Source organism: Sarcophilus harrisii, chromosome 5 (assembly GCF_902635505.1).
Source record: "Sarcophilus harrisii chromosome 5, mSarHar1.11, whole genome shotgun sequence".
In the NCBI taxonomy this organism is placed as follows: domain Eukaryota; kingdom Metazoa; phylum Chordata; class Mammalia; order Dasyuromorphia; family Dasyuridae; genus Sarcophilus; species Sarcophilus harrisii.
The window spans coordinates 275,109,348-275,133,256 of NC_045430.1; the positions used below are offsets into that span (position 1 = coordinate 275,109,348).

The 23,909-nt window shown below is 41.3% G+C and overlaps 1 protein-coding gene across 3 annotated transcripts in view; it reads right to left on the reverse strand.

Moving 5' to 3' along the window:
* Positions 1 to 23,909, reverse strand: part of GPNMB (glycoprotein nmb) — a 40,708-nt gene that overhangs the window by 1,998 nt on the left and 14,801 nt on the right. The window contains exons 5-12 of one of the 3 annotated variants that reach the window (XM_023505248.2): positions 23,636 to 23,794; positions 22,291 to 22,608; positions 13,068 to 13,205; positions 11,540 to 11,642; positions 8,093 to 8,301; positions 5,751 to 5,844; positions 4,572 to 4,761; positions 3,499 to 3,896 (exon numbers count right to left, since the gene is read on the reverse strand). In XM_023505248.2, coding sequence (XP_023361016.1) covers positions 4,608 to 4,761; positions 5,751 to 5,844; positions 8,093 to 8,301; positions 11,540 to 11,642; positions 13,068 to 13,205; positions 22,291 to 22,608; positions 23,636 to 23,794 — 1,175 coding nt within the window. In that variant the 3' untranslated portion in view covers positions 3,499 to 3,896; positions 4,572 to 4,607. Of the gene's footprint in view, positions 1 to 3,498; positions 3,897 to 4,352; positions 4,762 to 5,750; positions 5,845 to 8,092; positions 8,302 to 11,539; positions 11,643 to 13,067; positions 13,206 to 22,290; positions 22,609 to 23,635; positions 23,795 to 23,909 lie in introns of those variants that run through there. The other 2 variants (XM_012551424.3, XM_003772114.4) reach the window with 2 other exon arrangements.

The following is a 23,909-nucleotide window of genomic DNA, read 5'->3' on the forward strand; positions in this document are numbered from 1 at the left end:
ACCTATAGACTCAGATCTCGGCACCGGACATTTGGAACGTTCGGTTTGGTCCAGTCAAGAGGATCTTTGGAAGGATTCCTCCTTAACTCCCCACACAAGGTGATTCTCCGAGCCGGCATGTGAAAAAGCCCTCCCCACTCGCCATATTGAGCAGATGGCCCGGCTCTGCAGCATATGCAGCAGTGCCCTCCCTAGAATTTTGATTATGTTTGTGGAGTGCAGACCTTGCAAGGATGGCTTGCTGGTGATAGGGAGAAGTGTGCTTTCAACAGCCCCTGAGTTTATCAACTTTTCTGGTTGTAGGCACAGCAGGGGCAACGAGGGAGCTTTATCCTGGCATATGTTCGGAGCCTGCAGACTGGCAGGAGGCTTGCTGCGCTTGTTTCTAGAAAAGGGTGCCGGGTCTCGGGGATCCCAGAATCCCCCACGCCGGCCGAGCCAGGCTCTTGGGGGTGATTTCAGAGCAGGCAGCCATTTGAAGTTAGGCTCTGCTCATGTCCCAGAATGGAGGCTGCACTCACTCACTCCTGGGAGGATTGGAGAACGCTTTCCTCTCCTGGGTATTTGCAGCGTTTTCCCAGGGTCCCATCCCTTGCCAGAAGGGGGGTTAGGACTGATATCAGTAACAGGTGAAGGGCTAGCAGAGCTGCAATGTGACTGAACTTTATCCTGTAAAACCACTTGGGAAATCTGCAGTATCAATTACTTTAGCAGAGCTTAAAAGACGCAGAGCACTTAGCAACTGTCAGCTGTACCACAGTGCCCCCTGGCCATGCAGAGGAATAGGAGCAGAAGCTCAGAAGCCTTAGCAACAAGAACATTCTAATTGAATTCACTGAATAGGGAATCATTTCCCAGAAACAGAGTTTTAGAGCTGGAAGGGGCCACAGGGATTACCGAGTCCAACCCTTTCTTAATCTTATAGATAAGAAAATGGAGGCCCAGCAATGTGGAACTCTGATTAATTTTTTTCATTCTTGTAGGAAAGTCTGAATAAATCAACTAAGCTCTGGTTTTCATGATATCAGGGACTGCTAAGAACAACCACAAAAACAAGCTACATCATTTCTGATTTCATAAAGCGTTATTGATAAAGGAGATGTGAGAAGAGATTTCTAACTATAGACATTTTCATCTTTAAATGACAAAAACCTGTGGCTCTGACTACACAGTAATTGGTCATTATTAACAGCTGGGTAGTCAGAGCTGAGGGAAAAAAAGATTAAAAGTATAATTGTGATCTGAAATAAAGGTCTCCATGAGTACACAGGTTGCCATTAGTCTCTCAGGGATTGACTATTCTTTCATGTTTCTAAAAATAAATAATCTCCCTGACTATCCCTGACTGCTTTCTTAAAATTATGAAAAAACCCACTAACACATCAATCTGTAGTGTTAAAAAGGAGCAAATTGTACATGTGCAATCATTAAAAAAACAATTATACTATGTTCTGGAAATGTTTTATTCTGTAAATGAAAAATAAAATAAATAAAATAATTTTTTAAAATGAGCACAATATATAAACAGATGCAGGGCTCCCATCAAGTAGTCTGGTCTATATAACCCACTGCTCAGGGATTCCTGTCACCCTAAAGTCAACCAGTCCAGAAATCATAGCCCCTATAATGTGAATTTAAGATTATTTCAAAACCCAAGCCAGCATATTGCAAGACATGTGTTTTAGCTAAATTATTATTCTATTTTTACAACTTCATCTGAGTGTATCTGCAAATATAAGGCTTTCCTGTTGATATTTTCAATATCCTTCCTGTGAAAATAAATGCTTTTTAAAAAATGGCATGGGGCTTCATGCACTCAACATAGTTTAGGGCCTGCCAATGTCATAATCCATCCCTGCCACTGTAAATCAAATGTACTTTGGAGGCAAGATTTCAGAACAAATCGTTGTACTGAAAGCAAATTCATGCTGAGAGATCGCCTGCCGGAGTGGATGGGATGACAGTGCCATCTACCCAGCGCTGGCTGAACTGCCATCCTTTAGGAGCATAAAGTACAAAAGATACCCCAGCCGGGGCTAGGTCTTTAGTGACCAAGGACCCTGAATCTGGTGCCTTCTGAGAGCCCAACAGAGAACTGGCACAGTTCAAGCAGCTGTGCCCCTGCATCCCTGCATTAGCGAGAAGATGGGCATCTGCCCTTTCTCTTCAAGATGATAGACATAATTGCCATTTTTACCAGATCCATATTTGTACTCAACTCCTCACCAAGGAGACAAAAAGCAGGTAACCAATTTTAAGAAAAGAGGTTGTTTGAACTACACAAGCTTAGTTTGAGTCATATGATCAGTGGGATTTGGGGGGAGGCTCATTTTGCTAATATTCTCTATCCTCTTTTTTCTCTCTCTCCTCTCTTCTTTCTCCTTTCCCCCTCCTCTTTTTTCTCTCTTTCCCCTTCTTTCTCTCTCTTTTTTCTCTGTCTTTCTTCTTTTTTCTTTCTTTCTCTCTCTATATATCTACTCTCTTCTCTTTCTCCTTCCTCCATCTTTCTTTCTTTCTCTCTCTCTCTTTTTCTTTTTCTTTCTCTCTCTTTCTTTCCCTTTTTCCTTCCTTTCTTCCTTCTTTCCTTCCTTCCTTCCTTCCTTCCTTCCTTCCTTCCTTCCTTCCTTCCTTCCTTCCTTCCTTCCTTCTTTCTTCCTTCCTTCCTTCCTTCCTTCCTTCCTTCCTTCCTTTCTTTCTTCTTTCTTTCTTTCTTTCTTTCTTTCTTTCTTTCTTTCTTTCTTTCTTTCTTTCTTTCTTTCTTTCTTTCTTTCTTTCTTTCTCTCTCTCTCTCTCTCTCTCTCTCTCTCTCTCTCTCTCTCTCTCTCTCTCACCAATGACTCCTTCCTCACATTACCATCTCTTAGAAGCCTCTCCTAGATTCAAGAAATACACTTTGGCAAAAGCACTCAGCATGTTGACCAAGTTTGACTATCTATTCCTCATTCTGCATCTGTGCTCCACAATCTCTTTCAAAAGTGTGTGGGGGGGGAGGCCAATCAAATTTCTATATTCCTCAATGTCCAAGGGGCCCATGACCATCTCCAATAAAACATACAATATGCCATCTTTACCAACATTGCTTTACAGGAGAAATTAGGTTAAAATGAATGCCCAGGGAAGCCACAAATGTGAAAAGAACAACACAAATGTGGAGAGATTCAGAAGAGAAGCACAAGACAGTAGAGATCATTGAAAGGAAAGAAGCAGATTATTTTTTACCTTCTATCTAAATCCGATCTTTCCTGTGCAACAAGATAACTGTATAAATATGTATACATATATTTAACACAGACTTTAACATATTTAACATATACGGGACTACCTGCCATCTAGGGGAGGGGGTGGGGGGGGGAAGGAGGAGAAAAGTTGGAACAGAAGTATTTGCAAGGGTCAAGGTTGAAAAAATTACCCATGCAAGTGTTTTGTCAATAAAAAGCTACAATAAAAAATAAAATTATAATTTAAAAAAAAGAAAGGAGAGAAGTCCCTCCAGAGCCCAGCAGACACAATCTCTGCCTGATCAAACATCCCCTTGCTCCCAGTGATCATCTAGCCATCTCCCGAGTACCTCCGGCGACAGCAACCAACAATTTCTTAAAGCAAACCATTCCGTTCTTGGCCAGCCCTGACAACTAGGATGTTTTGCCTACCATCAAGCCTTAATTTGTCTTTTTGCAAATTTATTCGTGATGTAAACAGATCCAGGCAGTACAGAAAGGTATTTTCCTCTGTGAAGTCAAGGACATCAAGATACCGGGTCCTGGAATATTGCCGTTGGTATCATTTGTTTTTCATTACAGATCTCAAGGTACAGGCGAGCTCCCCACTGCAAGTGGGCTGTGGGCATCGGGGGTCTAAAATCAGGCAGACAGCAGGGACAAACTCACGCCCGTTGTCTAAGTGAGTGGAAAGAAAAGGGGGAGAGAGAACGGCATGATTATGCAGCTGAATCCGAGCTGCCCAGGCGACATCCTGCTACGGTCTCAGGAAATTTCATTAATCTCCTTTATCAGAGATCTTTTATAAGTATATATACACACTGATCACTTTTCTATGGGCTTTAATACATCAGGTTTTAAAAAATAAATTAAACAGAGTGAGGGCTGTGTGTGCAGAAATCATCCAGAAGCAGATTTTATTGTTTAAGGATTTATTATTATTATTTTTTTTTTGCTCTATTTTGCTTTGGCAGTGTTCTAATATAGAAGACCATGGGAAGTCGACAGCTTCGCCTGTTAGTGTCCTCTGCCTCCTTGAAAAATTACCTTGCTGTTAACCTAGGCAAGACCCAAATTAGGAAGGTTGGCTTCCCTGGGGAAGGTGTCTATTCTAGGATGGCAATGAATCATAAATCACCATGAAAGAAAAAGTTGCCAAGTGGCTTTATTAGTTATAGAATCTGACCAAGGCTGCCTTTAGTATAATCCTCCTCTTCAATCCTTTAAAATATCTTCTAAACTTATATATAAAAACATCACACCCACAAGCAGTGTATACCACTGACAATATGTCTTTTCTTATCCAGTTATCAGTCATCCACTCAAGGACAGCTCCAATGTAAAGTACTATACCGTGTGCACTATAAAGGCCCAGATTGGCTGTGAGTGTTAAACAATTCCAGGCTCTCTCTTCAGCAGCGGATCCTTCTCATTGTTTGCCGGGAAGAACACAGTCTTCTTCTTATGGAAAGAAACATCCAGGCCATTGTTCTTTCCCACCTTCCCGGGGCAGCTTTCAATTAGTTTGAATTCTTTGTATCGCCTGCAAGAATGTTTGCAAAAGTTACTCAGAAAAGACCTTCACCGAGAAAATGTTGTTCTCTCAAAAAGTCCCTTCCATTCTTTTATTAAATACAACTAGGCACTAAATAAAAATAAAGAAAGAAAGGAAAGAAAAAAGTTAATTCCATTTAGCCTCAATCTAATGCCAGCCAGTTGCTAGGACGCAGAAAGAAGTTCTCTCTTGTTTAGAGGAAGCTTTCCTTTTTCATTCTCCCATGGAAGAGAAGCTCTAGCTTAGCACGATTTTCGATGAATGTAAAAAGCTTTTGAGACATTCAGCGTGTTTAATTTTGAGAAAAGGAAGCAGAGCACAATGGGCAGAGAGCTGGCCTTGAATTCAGATCCTGTCTTTGACATTCCCCTGTCTGACTCTGTCCAAGCCACTCACTCCCTCTCTGAAGCTCCTTAAGACTCTAAGTTACAGGGGGCTAGTGATGTGCAAAGGTGGAGGGACTTTCCACACCAGGATTTCTCTAGACACATGAAATCATAGGTCCAGGCTAATAAAACAAGGCTGGTTGTTACTAAAACCTGACCCACTGATTTCACTGGATTTTTTGTTGTTGTTGTTGTTTAAACTCCGGGCAATATTAATGGAGTGTTTAAGAAATTGTAGTTCGTTAAAATGAAAGAGAGGAAAGAAATATGGATGGAAAGCTAGAAGGCACCTCAGAGGCCACTTAGTCCGATACCCTCATTTTATAGTGGAGGAAGCTGGGGTGTGGGGGAGAGAAAGGCTTCCTCGGGCAGTGTCTGAGGTGGGCTTTGAGTCAGAGCCTCTAACTCTGGAGCTAGAGCTCCACTGCACCATGGGAAAAATGCTTTGTTCAAGCTAAAAAGGAAGCCTGCGAGCCAGCTCCCTGCTCTAATATCCAGGCACAGAAAAGAGGAACCATTCGTAGAGAACCAGAGGGTTTTGTTCAAAGAGCCCCTCAGAAAACACCCCAAGAGTTGGAGGCAGAAACTTACTTGTACACAAAGAAGGTTAGAACAACAGTGAAGATAACCAAGGCGCCGATGGAGACCAAGATGCCTGCTCCTGCTCTGGAAGGTGACCCTGGAGCTTGGGATGAAAAGAAAGAACTTTGGAAGGGGCTCTTCTGTGGAAGGCACATGTTTCTCCTGATCCAGCACAGTCTGGCATGTGAAAATGTGTGCTGGACGGATGAGACCCCTCCAAAATAGCTTTGATCACCTATATCATATTGTATCTCTTGGTAAATAGTGAGCTCCTCAAAGTCAGCAACAATCTCATTTTGATCTTTGGTAGGTATCTTTCCTACACATCCCAGTGCCTTGTATACAGTAGGCACTTAAGAAATGATGGTTGCAATAAAGTAAATTAATATCTTTAGAATCATCCTGTCTCAACCTTTCTCTCCTAGAAATTACCACTCCTATTTGGAATGTATCAACCACATGGTCTCCTAATAGGAAAATAATTGTTGGTGCTCAGGTCTCCTCAAGCAGCTTTTTCTAGCTTTAAAACTGACCTTGAATCTTTTTAATGAGAAGGCATGTGTTGATTGAAATATTCAAATATATATATTATACATACCTGCATATATGCAATATATATTATATATACATATACAATATATTGTATACAACATACAGTATTCAATATATTATTTTTTATTATATTATGCACACATATATAATATAAATGTTATATATTGCATATAACATACAGTATTCAATATACCATTTTATATTATAAATACATATATAATATTTGTTATATGTTATATACAGCATACAGTATTCAATATATTATTTTATATTATAAATACATATATAATATTTGTTATATATTATCTACAGCATACAGCATTCAATATATGGTATACACATATACATAGTGCATACATGTATATATAGCATATACAACACAGAGATATATGTATATGTGTATATTTACTGGTGAAAAAAACCTTAAATCAGTGGGAGCCAAAAGGAAATTGATGTTTCGCTTTGGTCTAACTCTGCTCAAAGGAAGAGCTAAGGCTGTGAAAATGAAAGGACTCCATCTTTGCTGTCCACCCTTCCTGTCCAATACCTGCCCTTTGAACAGGGGTGCTGAAATAGAATCTTGCAATAAAATTAGCTGTAAATAAAAATTCAATGACAGAGGAATAGTGAAGGGACCTAACTGAACAGTCTCCTAGCACAAAAGCACAATTCCCAATCGAGGGCCTCCCTCTTTGTTTATTTTGTTGGGACTTCATGCATACAAGGAAAGTAAGAGTACATAATAATATGGTTTTTAAATTGACTGGTTAGTTTTTTCTGCTGATATCCTGTAGAGTAGCCAAGAGAGCCTGGTACTGTGGGTTTGATGTCTTTATCTGGTAGAATATGAGAAAGTAAACTAGAGGGCATGTGGGCATATTAGTAAAGGAGTCAGGAATCCACTGAATTTTTTCCTTCTTTTTCTCTACTTTGAATTTTCAGTCATGCTGCTGTCTCCTCTAAGTGGGCCTATGAGCCTGACCCTGGCATCAGGTTCGCTAGGTTATTTAGAGACATGGACCAAAGTTATTATTTATAGTACCCAGACCTTTCAAGGCATCTCTGGAAAAGTGGCTACTACATTCAAGGAGAGGCTTAACTGTATAATTATAGCCTATTAGTACTTGCTTTAAGGTCACCATCTGTAGCTTCATTTGAGGACTTGACCCCAGGCAGAATTTTCTGGGGTCACTCTTCCAAGCTGGGTTCTAGATAAACAGGCTATTTTACTTTAATTCTAGCCTAGGAATCCTTACTAACCATCATTCAACAAATCTTCCAGTGTGTGAGGGGGAGATGGAATTGTGGGAGAATGGATAACCAAATTCTGAAAGCAAAGCTCTAAATAGCTCAAGGAAAAGTGGGTGTACATTTTCTCTTATATATAAAAAAATAACCATTTCATTGAAACTTTTAAAAACATAACTCTCACTTCCCAATAGTATTCCCTCTCCACCCCAAATTCTCCCTATATATTTTCATTTGACAATACTTCTCCACATGTTGTTGTTGTTGAGAGAAAGCAAGGATAGAAGCCCAAGCTCAAGTCAGGAAGAATTGGGTTCCAGCCTCTCTCTGACATTGCTCAGCTCTGTGATTCTGGGAAAATCATTTAATTTTTCAGTGCCCTCAGACAACTTTCAAGATAATAAGTGACTGAAGAATTACTGACCTATATAAGTAGAGAAGTTTTCTACTTGGGAAATTTCTCCCACTGATAAAATCCCAACTTTGGATCCTCAAACCCCACAATTGTGATATAACCAAAAATAAACGTTTTTCTGAGAGTTACTACTTACCTTTTCCACTGATAGAGACCAATGTACTTGTAAGGGCCAGACTGGCCTCGTTACCCAAAGTAAGGTTCACACAATACATCCCATTTTCCCTGAAGGCTCTCCTTATGGTCAACAAGCACTGGTCATTGACTTCCACAGGGTCACAGACTGTGTTCTGGGGCCATTGGCACGTAGGATCAGAAATAACTGTACAGACGTCAGTAAGAGTGCTGAAATTGGCAAGAAGATTGGTAGTGATGGTGGGGAATAGAGAGAGAAAGAAAGAGAGAAAGAAGAGAGAAAGAGAGAGAGAAGAGAGAGAAAGAGAGAAGAGAGAGAGAAAGAGAGAAGAGAGAAGAAAACAGAGAAGAAAGAAATAGATGAGAGAGAAAGAAGAGAAAAAGAGAGAGAGTAGAAAGAGAGAAAAGAGAGAGATAAGAGAAAGAGAGAAGAGAGAGAAGAGAGAAGAAAACAGAGAAGAAAGAGAGAAGAGAAAGGGAGAGAGAAAAAAGAGAAAAAGAGAGAGAATAGAAAGAGAGAGAAGAGAGAGAAAGAGAGAAGAGAGAGACAAAGAGGAGAGAGAAGGAAACAGAGAGAAGAAAGAGAGAAGAGAAAGGGAGAGAGAAAAAAGAGAAAAAGAGAGAGAGTAGAAAGAGAGAGAAGAGAAAGAGAGAAGAGAGAGGAGAGAAGAAAAGAGAGAGAAGAAAGAGAGAGAAGAAATGGAGAGAGAAAAGAGAAATAGATGAGAGAGAGAGAGAAAAAGAAGGAGAGACAGAGAGAGAGGAGAGAGAGAAATACTTTGTTAATGGTGATTGGCTTGTATGGGCTGGCTATAAGCTCCATTATTATAGGGAATATCTGTGATGATGAGCTCACATACATTTGAATATTGGAATATGAAGCATCCCTCATGTGCAATGAATGAATGAGTGAGGGGGAAAAACTGACATTTGATATCCATCAACTATCCATCCATTCATCATCCTAAGTCCATAGAAAGCACCTTGGAATAACCTAGCCAATGTTCTCACCCAGCCCCGCGGATGGTGGATTCCCTCTTTCCTCCAGGATGGAGGATATAATACTGACAGCAAGAACACTAGATTTCATTTAGTTACCGAGCAAGTATTTCTTAAAGTATACAAGGACAAAGACTCCAGGGATGTGAAGGTGTTTGACACTATCTTCCCCAGCTCTCAAAGATTGCAGATTGAGTAAATAGTAGGAGATGTGAAACTCAGATATTGCTAATGCCTTTGTCGGGTGAGAACATATCTCTAATAAATCAATCAAAAGGATTATCTCAGTATTAACAGAGCCCAGATATCAATCAAAAGGCATTGCAACTGGGTGTAGCAGATCTCCGACTGGTGGATGGGCTTGTTCCTGCTGTGTAAGTCTTCTCTCAGATATCAGGCTGGTTCAGAAGCCCAGAGCCAGGCATCTGATGGTAGAAAGAGCCACTCTTGATAAGCATGGCTGGGGTGCCAGGAGGGAGCCTTGGTCTCAGCCTCCGTCCCTATAATCCCTGGACTAGAGAAAAACCCAGAAAACTGTAGAGGAAGAGATGTTTCCTGGGCATTCTAGCCACATAGACGGTTGGGGGAGGCAGTGTCTATACTGATAGAAAAAATGGATTGGGTGGAAAGAGGAAAGGCAGGGGCAGGGTCCTGCAAGTAGCTCAGCTATACCATGCCCCAGGACAACATGCTTCTAGAAGCCATATATTGCTCCTTGTCATATGTACTTTTTAGGCTTGATCCTGCTTTCCCTTGGATGCTGTATTTTACTTGGTGGGAGGGTGTATCAGACTTTTTTGTTGCTATATCACCACAGTAAATGTCACTCTCTAAAAGCTAATTAAATCCGGCTCACTAGTTGAATGCTGTTCTTTAATCATGTTATATACAACTCTTCATACCCCATTTGGAGTTTTTTTGACAAATTACTGGAGTGATTTACCATTTCCTTCTCCAGCTCATTTGACAGGTGAGGAAACTGAGGCAAACAGGGTGAAGCGACTTGTCAAAGTCTCATAGCTACTAAGTGTCTGAGTCTGGATTTGAATTGAGGTGTTCCTATCTCCTTGTGCTCTATCTGCTTTACCACTTAGATGCTCCTAATTGATCTCAACTACTAATCATGAAGGGAAGCACACTGGTGGGGGCTCAGAAGCTCTAGTTTCAGAAAGACAACTCCAGCCCTTCAAGGTCAACCCTGGAACCCTGAGGGGAGTTGTAGTGGCTGTCTGTCCTCTGGAGACTTCAGCTATCAATAGAGTTGAGGCTTGAGAGTAGCTCTGCAGCTTTGGCTACAAATTTACTGGGAGAGTTTTGAGATCCCCTTGTTTCCACCTTCCAAAGGCCACCTGCTGACTGTTCTTCATCTGCCTCCACTACAAGCATCATTTTCTTGGCTGATGACCACCAATCCACTGGAGTCCAGTGAGGTGTCCAGTCCCTAACAAGTAACCCACAAGCAGCAGCATTTTCATTTTAACAGCATTTCTGCTCCCTAATCCCCAATCCCTAGTTGGTTAGCCCCCTAAAGCGATGGAGTGCCCTTTCTCAGCCAACTCCTAAAACGTTTCAGTTGAATAAGCATGTATTAAACACCTGCGGTGTGTCTGGCACCGGGCTAGGAGGTAGTGACACAAAGGCAAAAATGACATCAGGCTTACCCTTAAGGTGTTTACATTCTGCTGGGGATAAGGAGATGGGATATGCATGAGAATAAGCAAATACAAAGTATGTATAAAACAATATGAAGCCGACTGGCTCTATGGGTAAGACGAATGATTTATTAAGTGCTCACTACTGCCAGGCCCGGTGCTAAGTGCTTTAAATTTTTTTTTCTTTCACAAACATCTTATTTGATCCTTGGAACAGTCCCAGGCGGTAGGGGCTATTATTATCCCTGTTTTTAGTTGAGGAAACTGAAGCAAACAGAGATTAATTAAGTGATTTGCCCAGGGTACCATGTTCGTACCTTGATTTGAACACCTTACTCCAGGCCCATCCCATCCACCAGTCTGCCATTTCTTCCCCCCAGCACTGAGCTAGCTATAGTCACTCACAGCAGAGTGAATGTCATTGGGAAAGAGACACCGTGGCCCTTTTCATAGGTCTGAGCAGTTGGAGTCATTCTGAAAGTTTTATAACTTAATCAATCAAACACATCAGTTGGGCTTTATGATCTTTGGACACTTTGTAAATTCCATCATTGCTCTTCATCCGGAGCCGTAAGGAGAGAGGCCTTTGGAGCTGTTGCCCAGGAGTGCCCTTTGTACTATATCTGGATGGTCTGGCCCCCTGGGAAAGAATTCTAGTTACAGCTCTATCTGGGTTTGCAGTGAATGAGGTGGTTTTCTTTTTGTTTAGGGGGTCATAGGCAAGTGGCAAATAGCCCTCTGCCCAGTCCCGGGGGCTTGCTGGCATCCGATCGGTCTAATCCTAATATCATACTTACTTTCCCTGGCAGGTGACAACAAAGTCGACAGCGGAATCCTCAGTCTGTGACATCGACTTCTGAATATTGGTCATCTGGATGATATTCACTTCCAGGATTCCCTCTTATGACACAAGCCCCAAGCACCCCCAACCAAGGGAAAGAAAAATGAGAACCAGTAAATCAGAAGGGCCAAGAGTACAAACAAAGCCCCCTTCTCCCGCCTTCCCCACTGTGAGAAATCAACAAACCCAAATCAAAGGTCCTGGATCTTGCCCAGTGCTCGTAGCCATGGAGCTCCGGCTTCTGAAAAGCCCAATAGAGCCGCTGACTTCCCTTCTAGCTTGTTTTCGTAACATAAAGCGGGGACTTGTGAAAAGTAGCAAGTGGAACAATAGTGGACCGAGCCAAAGCATCCAGGCCCTACTGGGCCAGGGGGGGTCAGAGCAAGTTAACATGACCCTCCGCTACCAGCTTCAGGGAATCCCAGATGGCCAGCCAGGAGCTGCTGAGAGCTGCCTGGGGCAGCCAAACTAAATACTGCATGTCCCCCTGCAGGACCACCAACGTCGCCCCTTGCAGGACCACCAACGTCGCCCCCAGCTGATTGAGAGTAAGCACCCGGATATGGTCGGTAGTGTCTCCTATGGTTGGAGGCAGCCCATCAAGTATGGTAGGAGGGATGCCAGGGGCTGCCTCCACATCCCTCCATCCCCTGGCAAGCTACCTAAAATGCCAACTTCCAAGATCCGTCTCTTTGTGACCTGAAGGCTTTTGGACTTTTTAAGAACACCTGATTGAAATACGTGCACACACACACACACACACACACACACACACATCAATGGGCATAGTATAGAATCCTTTGGAAGTTGGGGGCGGGAAGCAACATTCAAGAAGGAAAGAAAGGGCATCTGGTAGGTGGAAAACAGCCAAAGCCAAACTTGGGGGACTTTCCAATTTTGCTGAGGTGAATGGGTTGGTATTGTGTGGACTAAAGAGTTGCTGGCTTTATCCAGCCATCTTGGAAACACTGCAAAACTGAAGCCGGTACTTGGAGACTTCCATTTAACTCCTATCACTCCAAAGGAAATGGTGGTCCTGGTCCGTCAGCTCTGCTAGTTGGGAAGCTGAGGGTGGTAAATCAGGAGATCTGGCTTTCAATAGCCTCTAACACCAATCCAGACCATATCTGGCTCTAATAGGGGAGCACCAGAAGGTGGCCAAGAGGGGATCAGAAATGGGGCGGGTCAAATTTCTGCATCAATTAGTGAGGGAAGTAGAGTTGGGCCTATTAGCAGTCCCCACACTTCCAGCCTGGGTGAGATGGGAAGATCCAGACTCTAAATAATGTTTAAAAAATGATGGAAGAGAGATTGATTGATCTCTGGCCAACTAGAGTTTAGGTTCTCTGTGGGCAGCAATCAATCACTCCTTAGACTTCTGTATCTCCAAGAGCCCTGAGAACGATGCTGAAAATGGGGCAGGAGATCGGCAAGTCAGCGTCTCCTGACTGAGTCTGTTGCCCCAGCTGGCTCTGGGTGCTTACCGACGATAGTGAGGGAGGCTGTGAAATGGCCATATCTGATGATCTGGCAGCTTCCATCAGGAGCATCTCTCCTCCAATCTTGCAGGCCGGCCCCAGGAGGCAACGGGATGGCGGCGTAGGAGGAGTTTACGGTACTTACTGAGAATTGAAAAAGAGAGATTCACGCTGTAACAACAAAAACTTTTAAAACCCTCCAAAACGATGTTTCAGCAAAGTACTGAAAACAAGCTGGGATGGAAAATGCTTTAGAGCTTGAATTGAGTTGAAAGGGAAGAGCAGACAATCAGCTGTGGGGGAGTTACCCAGAGATCCTACAGTGGGTTTTCTATGGGAAAGGAGGACAACCCCAACTTTGGTTCAATCTTTGGAGCAACAGGCACTTATTAAGCTCCTGCTATGTGTCTGGCATGGTGCTGGGCACTAGGGGTACAAGGATAAAAACAAGTGAGCCAGCTTGAAGAAATAAGATGAAGGCTTGGTGGCAATGGTGGAATCCACACTGCAAGTCAGCCTCCTGAGCCAGGTCACAAATCCACACGGTAGCACCTTCTTGCTAATTGAGGTACTGGGCCAAGAAGAAAAGTTTCTTTTGAGCTCTGGGCTTTATAGATGTAATCAAGGGAAAACACAAGTATCAGGAAACACCAATTCCAATACCTGTCTGGGCTCCTGAGGACGAGGTGGATAATGGGAACGCGAGAGCTTAGATTCAGAAACTCTCAGGGTAATTACAAAAAGCACTCCTCCTCCCCCCCCCCCCCCCCCCCCCCCTGCCCTCTTCATGAATTCAGGATCAATTCTGGGAAATTCAATTTTGGTTGGCGTTAAAAAGATGTAGGGTCTTATTTGTCATGGAAGAAGCCCTCATTAAGTCAAGACCGCTTAACAAAGTGGGAAAGATTGCAGAGATGTTCAACCTGATTTTTTCTTTCCATTTCCAATGGTGGTCCATCATCACCTCTGCCTAGGAGCATCCCCAGCTCCTCTTAAGGCTGCCTGGAGGAAGAGGGTCTCCTGATCTCTCTTCCCCTCCCTGTCCCCACTCACCCAGTACCTCCCCTCTCCTTCTCCCTGGTCAGAAATTACTTTGTATTTACTTCTCTGTATCCAAATTGTTTCCTGATAGGATGTAACCTCCTAGAGGACAGGAAATGTTTTTTCTTTCTTTCTTTCTTTCTTTCTTTCTTTCTTTCTTTCTTTCTTTCTTTCTTTCTCTTCTTCTTTTTTCTTTTTTCTTTCTTTCTTTTTTTTGCTGAGGCAATTGGGGTTAAGTGATTTGCCCAGGGTCACACAGCCAGGAAGTGTTAAGTGTCTGAAGTCAAATTTGAATTCAGGTCCTCTTGACTTCATGGCACCACGTAGCTGCCCCCTGTTTTTCATTTTTGTCTTTGTCTCCCCAGTGCCTTGCACAGTGCCTGATGTCTGGTGGGTCCTTAATAACCACTTATTGAATTGATTTAAATTGAATTGAAAAGGCATACCATAGCAAGTATTAATACAGCACTTATAGGTTTGCAAGGGCAGCAAGGGCCACCATAGTGCACAGGGCACCGGGTTTGGAATCAGCAAGATTTCATCTTCATGAGTTCAAATCCAACCTTAGACAATTACTAGCTGTGTGACCCTATTTGCCTCAGTTTTCTCATCTGTAAAATGACCTCTAGTATTTTCTAGAGAAGACATGAAATGAGGTCATAAAGAGTTGCACAGGACTGAAGCAATGGAGCAGCAACAACAAAAGGGCTGCAAATCCCTTTACAATGATTATCTCTTGATCCTTACAATAACCTTGGAAGATAGGTGCTATTACTATCCCCATTTTACGGATGAGGAGACTGAGGCTGACAGTAGTTGAATGTCTTGACCTAGGACACATAGCTGATACGTATTGGAGACTGGATTTGAATTGAGGTCCTTCTGACTTCAGGTCCAGTCGACCTGGATTTAGCCATTTCATTGGGCTGAGAAAAATATGTACAGACCTACTTCATAAAGACTAAAGACACAAAAGTTACCATAAGTGCCATTAAAAGAAAGCAAAACAAAATAAAAAAACCTTCCCCAGAAACTTCAATCAAAACACTGAGATGCGATTTCTGGAAATTCATCTGCCCTAAAGGACTTTAAGCTGATTAGCAAGAGTTATTGGGGTAGACATACTAGCAATGTGTAGGGAGATTGGGTTTGACTCTTTGGAAAATCATTATAGCCACCGAGTCTGCAAGGTTGCCACCACTGTGGGAGGGCCAGCTTGGGATCAAGTCCTGCCCCTGACAAGTACATAATGACTGTGGGATCAGGGACAAGTCACTTACCCCTGGGTAGCTCAGCTTAGTAACAACAACAACAACAACAACAACAACAACAACAACAACACCATAATGGCAATCCTATTTAAAATTTCATTTTAAGACTTGCAGGGCACCAACTCTCAAAGACTAAGTTAAACATGAGCTGTTCACTTGGATAACTGGAGGGAGTTTCCCTATGCTGACAAATTATCAGATCTATATTTAAATAAATATGGGTTGGGGGTTAAAGGGACTATTCTTTTCATAAATAAGGTCCTAATATAATTATGGTGTTGAATTCATTTATAGAAGCCATGGATGTTTACTAAGTTTTCATAGTGAAATTATAAGGTTCCTTTTGAGATATTAGAAAGGGAGAATAAAAGCTTCAGAGAAAGAACTAAAGCCAACTTTTTTTTTGATGAATTGAAGGTATTGTAGCAACAACAACAAAAAAACCCAAAAAACAAACAAAACAAAACAAAATTTAGATTTCAACTATATAAAGGGTACATAAATCTATACATACTATGACCAGATCAATCTTCCTAAAGCACAGCTCTGTCCATGGTCATTGCCTTGCTCAAAAACAGTCAATGGCTCCTCATTGCCTCCTGAATCAAATCCAAATGCCATTTTCTGGCATTTGAGCCCTTTGGGATTTGGCTCCAATTCATTTTTCATGTCTTCCCTTCCAGTATTCCCTTTCAATCATCCCATGCTCTAGTCAAAGTGGACTACAGACATAGCCTGTGTTGTCTTGACTCAACCAATATCTTTCCACATTAGGTGTTGTTGACCCATGATATCTAAGGCCATTATATGCTACTTGGAATCTCATTCTAATACCATTTAGGGATGAAGAGTGGATAAAAAGAAGGATAAAAGGAAGAGGTTCCCTTGAGCTACAAACTTTGCTCTTCTCTCTTCTTTCCTCCTATGCTTAAGGATAAATTATCCCATCTCTTGTAACCAGAGCCAGACCTGAGCTTCAGATGGCAGTGCCCTGTTTTTCCAAACTCTAGTAGAAATGAAGTGATTTGCCCAAAGTTATACAAGTAGCAAGCATCAGAGACAGGACCGAGTGCTGGTCTTTTTGATCCAGGGTCAATGATCTTAGCCTCGAATCATACTTTCATCCCTCAACTTCATAAGGAGTTTAAAGCACTAAGTCCAGAAAACTTCATTTCTCTGGATATCTGTTTCCTCTACTACGAAATGAGAGATTCCCACATGATCTCTGAGTCCCTTTGAACACTAGATTTGTAATCCTGTGAAAAAAAATCCAAGATATCCCTAAGGTTTCAAAGGTATGAGATTAGATAAGTAAAGGAGCAGGTAAAGAAGGAACTAAGTTCGGGTTTGGACATGTTGAATTTGAGGTCCCTTGGGGAAATCCTGGTTGAAAATTCTTGCTGACCCTTTGAGGTCAGCATCTCAGAAGAGAGGTCAAAGTTAGAGGGAGATTTGAGAACCATTTCTATAACCATAGTGGCTGATAGTGGGGCAGGGAATGAGATTACCAAGAGCAAATTTAGTAAGAAGGGAGGACCAAGGACCAAAATGTTTGCTTGCTTTTTGTTTTCTTTCTCATTTTTTCTTTTTTGATCTGATTTTACTTGTGTAGCACAATAAACTTGGAAATATGTATAAAAGAATTGTGCATGTTTAACATATATTGGATTGCTTGCTGTATAGAGGAGGGGGCTGGGAATTTTGGGACACAAGATTTTGCAAGAATGAATCTTGAAAACTATCTTTGCATATATTTTGATAATAAAAAGCTATTATTTACATTAAAAAGGCAAAAAGTCATTGCTTATCTTGGAGAGGGAGACTTCTGTAGAGTATTGGAACATTCAATAGAGAATTGGAAATTGCAAGATGAAGAGAGAGTGTGGGTCACAGTAGGGAAAAAATTCAGGAGGGAGGAATAAGCAATTTTAAAAAGTTTAGCAGGGGAGAAGACCATTGGGATGGTTATTCAATGGGATAGAAGATGTTATTAGTACTGGGGAGACCATAGCACATTTATAGGTACCTGGGAAGAAGTTGATGGAGAGAGCCATTTCAAAGAAAGAAAGATGGAAGACAGAATAATGCATGGTACATAGTAAACACTTAAATACTTGTTGACTGATTGACCGAAGGAGCCCAAATCCAGTGATGGCTTCTAAGGATGGATGATGAAGCATTCTTCCTGCCTTTTAGCAGAGAGATGGTAGACTAAAGGAGTCCAAAGCAGGTATTACCAGATATGGCCAATGTGTTGCTTTGTTTTTCTCAGTTGTCCTCATTTGTGGGAAAGTATAGGGTTCGATTGGTGGGGCAGGGGGAAGAAGAACTGTTGGGAAGTGAGTGACATTTATTAAAAAAAGAGATAATTGCATGAAAAAAAAACATTTACAAAGAAAAAAAGGAAGGGATGATGCTGAGAAAATTTGGGAAATGGTTAGGGAGCTAAGGAAGATCTGGCTGGATCCTAGCGTCTTGTACATCAGAGCTATCCAATGACTATCCATTGAATAATCACACATTAAATATTTGTCATTTAAAATAGAACTATTTAACTGGAGTAAATAAGCACCATCTATTTGGTAGCTTAAAGTAACATTTCTTTAAAAATCATGTAACAAAAGCTATGAAATCCCACCTTTAGGAATGATTCCATCATTTTAATTCTAGTAAAAACTTATAAATTTTAGCAGGCAGTTCCCCTCACAGGTATTATCCTAGGTATAAGGCCAGGATTAAGGTGCTTAGAACAAGTAGCTGAGACTTTCAAAGATCAAAAGCTACTTTCTTCTTCTCTTTTCCTTGCCCTCCCACAAAGCTCTTGAAGACTCTCCCCAAATTTATATCCTTGATTGAAACATGCCCTTTAAACAGAGGATGTCGTGAGAGCAGAAAAGCAGCATGCACACGTTCAACATAATATGATAAAAGTAATTTTCTTTCCATTAGAAAATAAGGCACCAATCAAACCAAATCTCATAAAGGCCATTTTTCTAGACACGCTCATGTCAGTCAGAAAGGTGAGTGTGACAGTTCCCATAGGATGCCATCATCCAACGCTTCTGAATCACATCAGTCTCAGCAGTTGTTTCTTTAATGGGGTTACTCTTGAGTTTTGTTTTCCAGACTCAACTTTCTTATACTGATAAAGAAGAGAGACAGAGAAAAAGAGACAGAGAGAAGAGAGAGACAGAGAGAAAGAAAGAGAGAGAGAAGGAGAAGGAGAGAGAGAGAACAATGAAAAGAGAGAAAGAGAGAGAGAAGCCAGAGATAGAGAGATAGAGAAAGACAAAAGACAGAGACAGAGAGACAGGGATAATGAGAGAAAAAGGAGAATGAGAGAAAGAGAGAGAGAGAGAATGGTAAGGGAAGAAGAGAGAGAGAGGAAGGAAAAAAGAGAAAGAGATGGGGAGAGAGAAAAAGAGAGAGAGAGAAGACAGGGATAATGAGAGAGAAAGGAGAATGAGAGAGAGAGAAAAAGAGACACAGAGAGAAAGAAAGAGAGAGAGAAGGAGAACGAGAGAGAGAGAGAGAGAATGGGAAGGGAAGAAGAGAGAGAGGAAGGATGAGAGAGAAATAAATGGGAAGAGAAGAGAAAGAGAAAGAGAATTGGAAGGGAAGAAGAGAGAGAGGAAGGAAAATAGAGAAAGAGATGGGAAGAGAGAGAAAGAGAGAGAGAAGACAGAGATAGAGAAAGGCAAAAGATAAAGACAGAGAGACAGGGATAATGAGAGAAAAAGGAGAATGAGAGAAAGAGAGAGAGAGAGAATGGTAAGGGAAGAAGAGAGAGAGAGGAAGGAAAAGAGAGAAAGAGATGGGAAGAGAGAGAGAAGACAGAGATAGAGAGACAGGGATAATGAGAGAGAAAGGAGAATGAGAGAGAGAGAGAAAAAGAGAGACACAGAGAGAAAGAAAGAAAGAGAGAGAAGGACAATGAGAGAGAGAGAGAGAGAATGGGAAGGGAAGAAGAGAGAGAGAGGAAGGAAGAGAGAGAAATAAATGGGAAGAGAAGAGAGAGAGAAAGAGAATGGGAAGGGAAGGAGAGAGAGGAAGGAAAATAGAGAAAGAGATGGGAAGAGAGAGAAAGAGAGAGAGAAGACAGAGATAGAGAAAGGCAAAAGACAGAGACAGAGAGACAGAGATAATGAGAGAAAAAGGAGAATGAGAGAAAGAGAGAGAAAGAGAAAGAAAAAGAGAGAGAGAGAAAGAGAGAGAGAGAGAGAGAGAGAGAGAGAGAGAGAGAGAGAGAGAGAGAGATCAAAGTTTTTTGCACCGCCCATTTTAACAACTAGTGTACATAGTGGAAAGAGAACTAGGTTTGGAACTTTGTATAAGTCACTTTACTTCTGAGACCATTTCCCAACTCTAAAATAAGAGGTTTTGACCAGATGATCTTTAAGATCTCTTCCAGCTCTAGTGCTATGATTATGCACCTAAGTCTTGTGTTTACTGAACCATATACCTTAATTAATTTCACTCTTCAGTGATGGACTGATTTTGCCCAAAATCAGACTCAGAGAATGGCCATTATAATCCTGAATTTTGTGATTATTTAAATGTTGCGGACCAGAATCATTCCAATGGAATTCTCAATCCAGAGAGGATATGGAGTTTTAGCAAGAGGCTAAGCTAGAAGAATGGGAAACAGAAGGGCCTTTCCTAGGCAAAATCTGAATTACAGATTTTTTTAAAATGTCATTTTAATATTTATATATTTAAAAATGCAAAGGCCAAAGTTTTGCACAACTCCACATATGTTTTCTCAGTGGCAAAGGTGGAGAGTTGGAAGGGGGAGAATCTGGAACGCAAAAATTTTAAAACAAATGTAAAAAAATTGTTTTACCAAAAAAAATTAAAAAATAAAAAATTATTTTACATGTAACAGAGGAAAATAAAATATTAAAATAAAACAAAACAAAACAAAAAAGAAAATGCAGAGGCAGCATGGGATAAAGGCTTTCCAGTCAGGAAGCCTGGGTTCAAATACTGTTTCCGACAGTTACTAACAAGTTCTTGGAGGTGTCAATGTTCCAGGGAACTTTCTAACCTGAGAATTTGATGGTAAGGGGAGTTCTCCTGATAAAATCATAGGACTATGATTATACTTATATAATCATATATTTATATTTAATTATTTATTTAGAAATACTTTCTATATTTAGAAATGCTTTCAAATCTCTACTAAAGCACAGTAGACCCCCTTAATCCAAGCCCTCCTTGCTACCTGCCTGGCTATTCATCTCCTCAAAGTTCTACCCACCTCCCAAACTCTTCCTGCCTTTCATCCACACTCTACTTCTCTGTTGGATTAATCTTTCTTTTATGCAGATCTAATCATAGCCTCCCTTTCTTCAAAACCCTTTTATGACTGTTCCTGCTAGACTGAGCCCACCTGCCTTAACTCCCTTTTCCAGGCCTTCCACGACCTCCTTCCTCTTCACCTCACACCACCAGGCAAACAGATGGCTTGCTCCACCAGCTGAAATTTTACCTAAGTTACAGATGTCACCTCCTGGAAGTATTACTTGCCCTCAGTCAAGTGTACTCTTTCCCTTCCCAGAACTCAGGCAGCAGCATCCTGGGGCTTAGGAGTCTCTCTTGTGTTTTGTGGCTTAGCCACTTGGGAAAAGGTCCATAGGTATTACTAATATTAAACATTAGCTTCTGTAAGGAGAGGGGCTGTTTATATCTTGGTTTGACTTTTGTAGGGCCTGAGAGGTTACTAGGAGCAAAGTTTTCTTGGCTTAGAAGAATGAGGAGAGAAGCAGAACTACCACTCAGCACAATGCTTGGCACATTGTAAGCACTTAGTAAATGATTCAAGACAATTCTAATAGACTTGAGATGGAAAGTGCCATTTGCCCCCAGAGAGAGAACTATGGCAGCTGGATGTGAATCAAAACATAGTATTTTCACTTTTTGTTTCTTGTTTGATTAGTTTTTTTTTTCTTTCTGGTGTTTTTTTTCCACTTTTGATCTGACTTTTCTTGAACAGCATGAAAAATATGGAAATAGGTTCAGAAGAACTGCACATGTTTAACCTATATTAGATTGGGATTGTTTGGTGTCTTGGGGAGTGTGGAAGGGGGAGAGAGGGAGAAAAACTGGGAACAGAAGGTTTTACAAAGGTCAGTGTTGAAAACACTCTTTGCATGTATTTGGGAAAATAAAATACTATAATAAAGAAAAAAAGAAAACAGAAAAAAGTACATTGAGGTTGATTGATTGATTGATCTAGGAAGGGCTAGAAGAGTAGCTGGGTGGTGCCCTATTGGGTAGAACACTAGTTTTAGAGTCAGGAAGCTCTGAGTTCAAATTCTGCATCAGATACTTAAGAGCTGAGTGAACCTGGGTAAGCTCCTTAACCTCAGTTCTTTCAGCTGTAAAATGAAGGGGTGGGATGATGACCTCTAAGGTTCCTTCCAGATCTAAGTTTATGGTGAATGAAGCCAGTGGGTCAGAGAGCTTTGTAAATCATTAGAATCATCCCAAAGACAGATATCCCTAACCAAGGAACCCTTGCAGGGAGGAAAACAGGAAGGAAGACCCCCAAATGGAGTCTCCAAGTGGAGGCTATATAAACATTTTCCAGTACTTTTTGGGTTGGGTGCATCCCTTTTTAACGTCAAAATTCTGTGATTATCAGGAGCTCTACAGCTCAGTCTACAAAGCCTCTTGGAACCTTTCCCCCTTTCCCTAAGTAACAAACAGCATGCACGATCCCTTTCCTTCTTCCTAACCCTGCAGTGGTGATTAATTTTTTTTAAAATAAGTACTGTTACAAGCTAATTGCATTATCTCTAGCCACTGCTTTAAATCAGCAATCTAAAATATCACCGGAATTGAAACTTCTTCCACTGGTGGGGAAAGACATCCACAATGGTACATTAGAAAATGCTTCCTTGCCTTGTGCTTACCTATAAAGTGAGGAGAGGTAGGTGTTGGGGGACTGGGTGAAGGCCCAGGACACGGTCCGGGGACAGCCGCTTGGACGGTCAGATTTAGAATGAAGCTTCCATTGAGTGTGTAAGTATGATTGAAAACAGCACTGCTTGAAACAAACAAGCCGCTGTTGTCTCCAAACTTCCACTTGTAGTGGATTGCAGAGGTGTTCAGGAAGTGGCTGGGATCGTGAAGGTGAACATCAAACAGAATAGGAAGGTCCTTGATGAAGATATCATCAGATGAATTGCGGTCGTTTTTCTGGGACATATTCACAAATACAGGAATTTCATCTGCAAGAAAATACCCCCCCCCCACACACAAAACACAAAAGTACATGAATAAAAACATAGTGATTTGGCTTCAAGTAAAAATCTTTAGATTCCAAGGCGATTAAAAAAATCAATGTGTAAAATATAAAAATTATATTGGATTTCCTATTTACTAGAGTTTTCCTAGAAAACTAAAATGCTTCCATGTTTTCCATCTTTGGGCAGCTAGGTGGTACAGGGGGTAGAGCTTTGGCCCTGAAGTTCAGAAGACTCATCTTCCTAAGTTCAAATCTGGCTTCACTTACTTATTATCTGTGTGATTTTGGGCAGTCATTTAATTCTGCTTGCCTCAGTTTCCTCATCTGTAAAATGAGAAGGAAATGGCAAACCACTCCAATATTTTTGCTAAGATATTGATTGGACACAACTGAAAAATGACTGAACAACTTTCCTTCTTCTCTATCTTGACTCAAATCACTGACCATGTCTTACATGACTTCCTTCCATCTCTGCCACATACAGGCTCCTGTTGAAATCCTTTCTAGGCTTTAAGGTGCAGATCATATACCAGCTCCTCCTGGAAGCCTTCCTTGATTCCCCAAGTCAAAAATGATCTTTCCTCTGGCATCAAACTAGAATTTAGTTCTCTTAACTTATTCTTTTCTGTTTCATTCTATACTTGCCATTTTCTATTGAACAGTTCCTTGTATGTGACATTTGTCCCCTACATAGTTGTAAGTTCTACGAGGCGCAAGTTAATACTCCATCTCTCTCCTCAGTCTGACGGCTGGTACACAGTACTTAGGATACGTTGTTGTCAAATGAAATAATGAAGTTGCACATGACGTTCTTAAAAACTGGGGAAAACACTCTGGATTTAGAGTTAAAATGAAGATGTCTCTAAATCACCAGAGTGCCATAGTCTACCTAAAACCCCACATTTCTCAGACTATTTACTTTCTTATGGGTAAGTTCCAAACTTCTTAGAAATGAGGATGTGACTGTTGCCAGGAGTGCCAGATCCTCCATCTGTGAGTAAGTCACTTACCTGTTATTGTATATATGTCCCTGGTTGATGCGACTGGGACATATGTTTTGTGTCCTCTTCTGTACACATTTACTTCCATGAGTTGGGGACCAAGAGGCATGTTGGCTGTGTTTATAGAAACTGCAGCTGAGGATCGTCCCAATTTTGGGAAATACTGACCTATGAGAAAGGGCAAATGGTAGTTATGCTTTAGGAATTGGAAGGGATCTCAAGACGGAGTCCAACCCATAAGCCCTGAAAGAATCCTTACAATAGCATACTCAACAAATGGTTA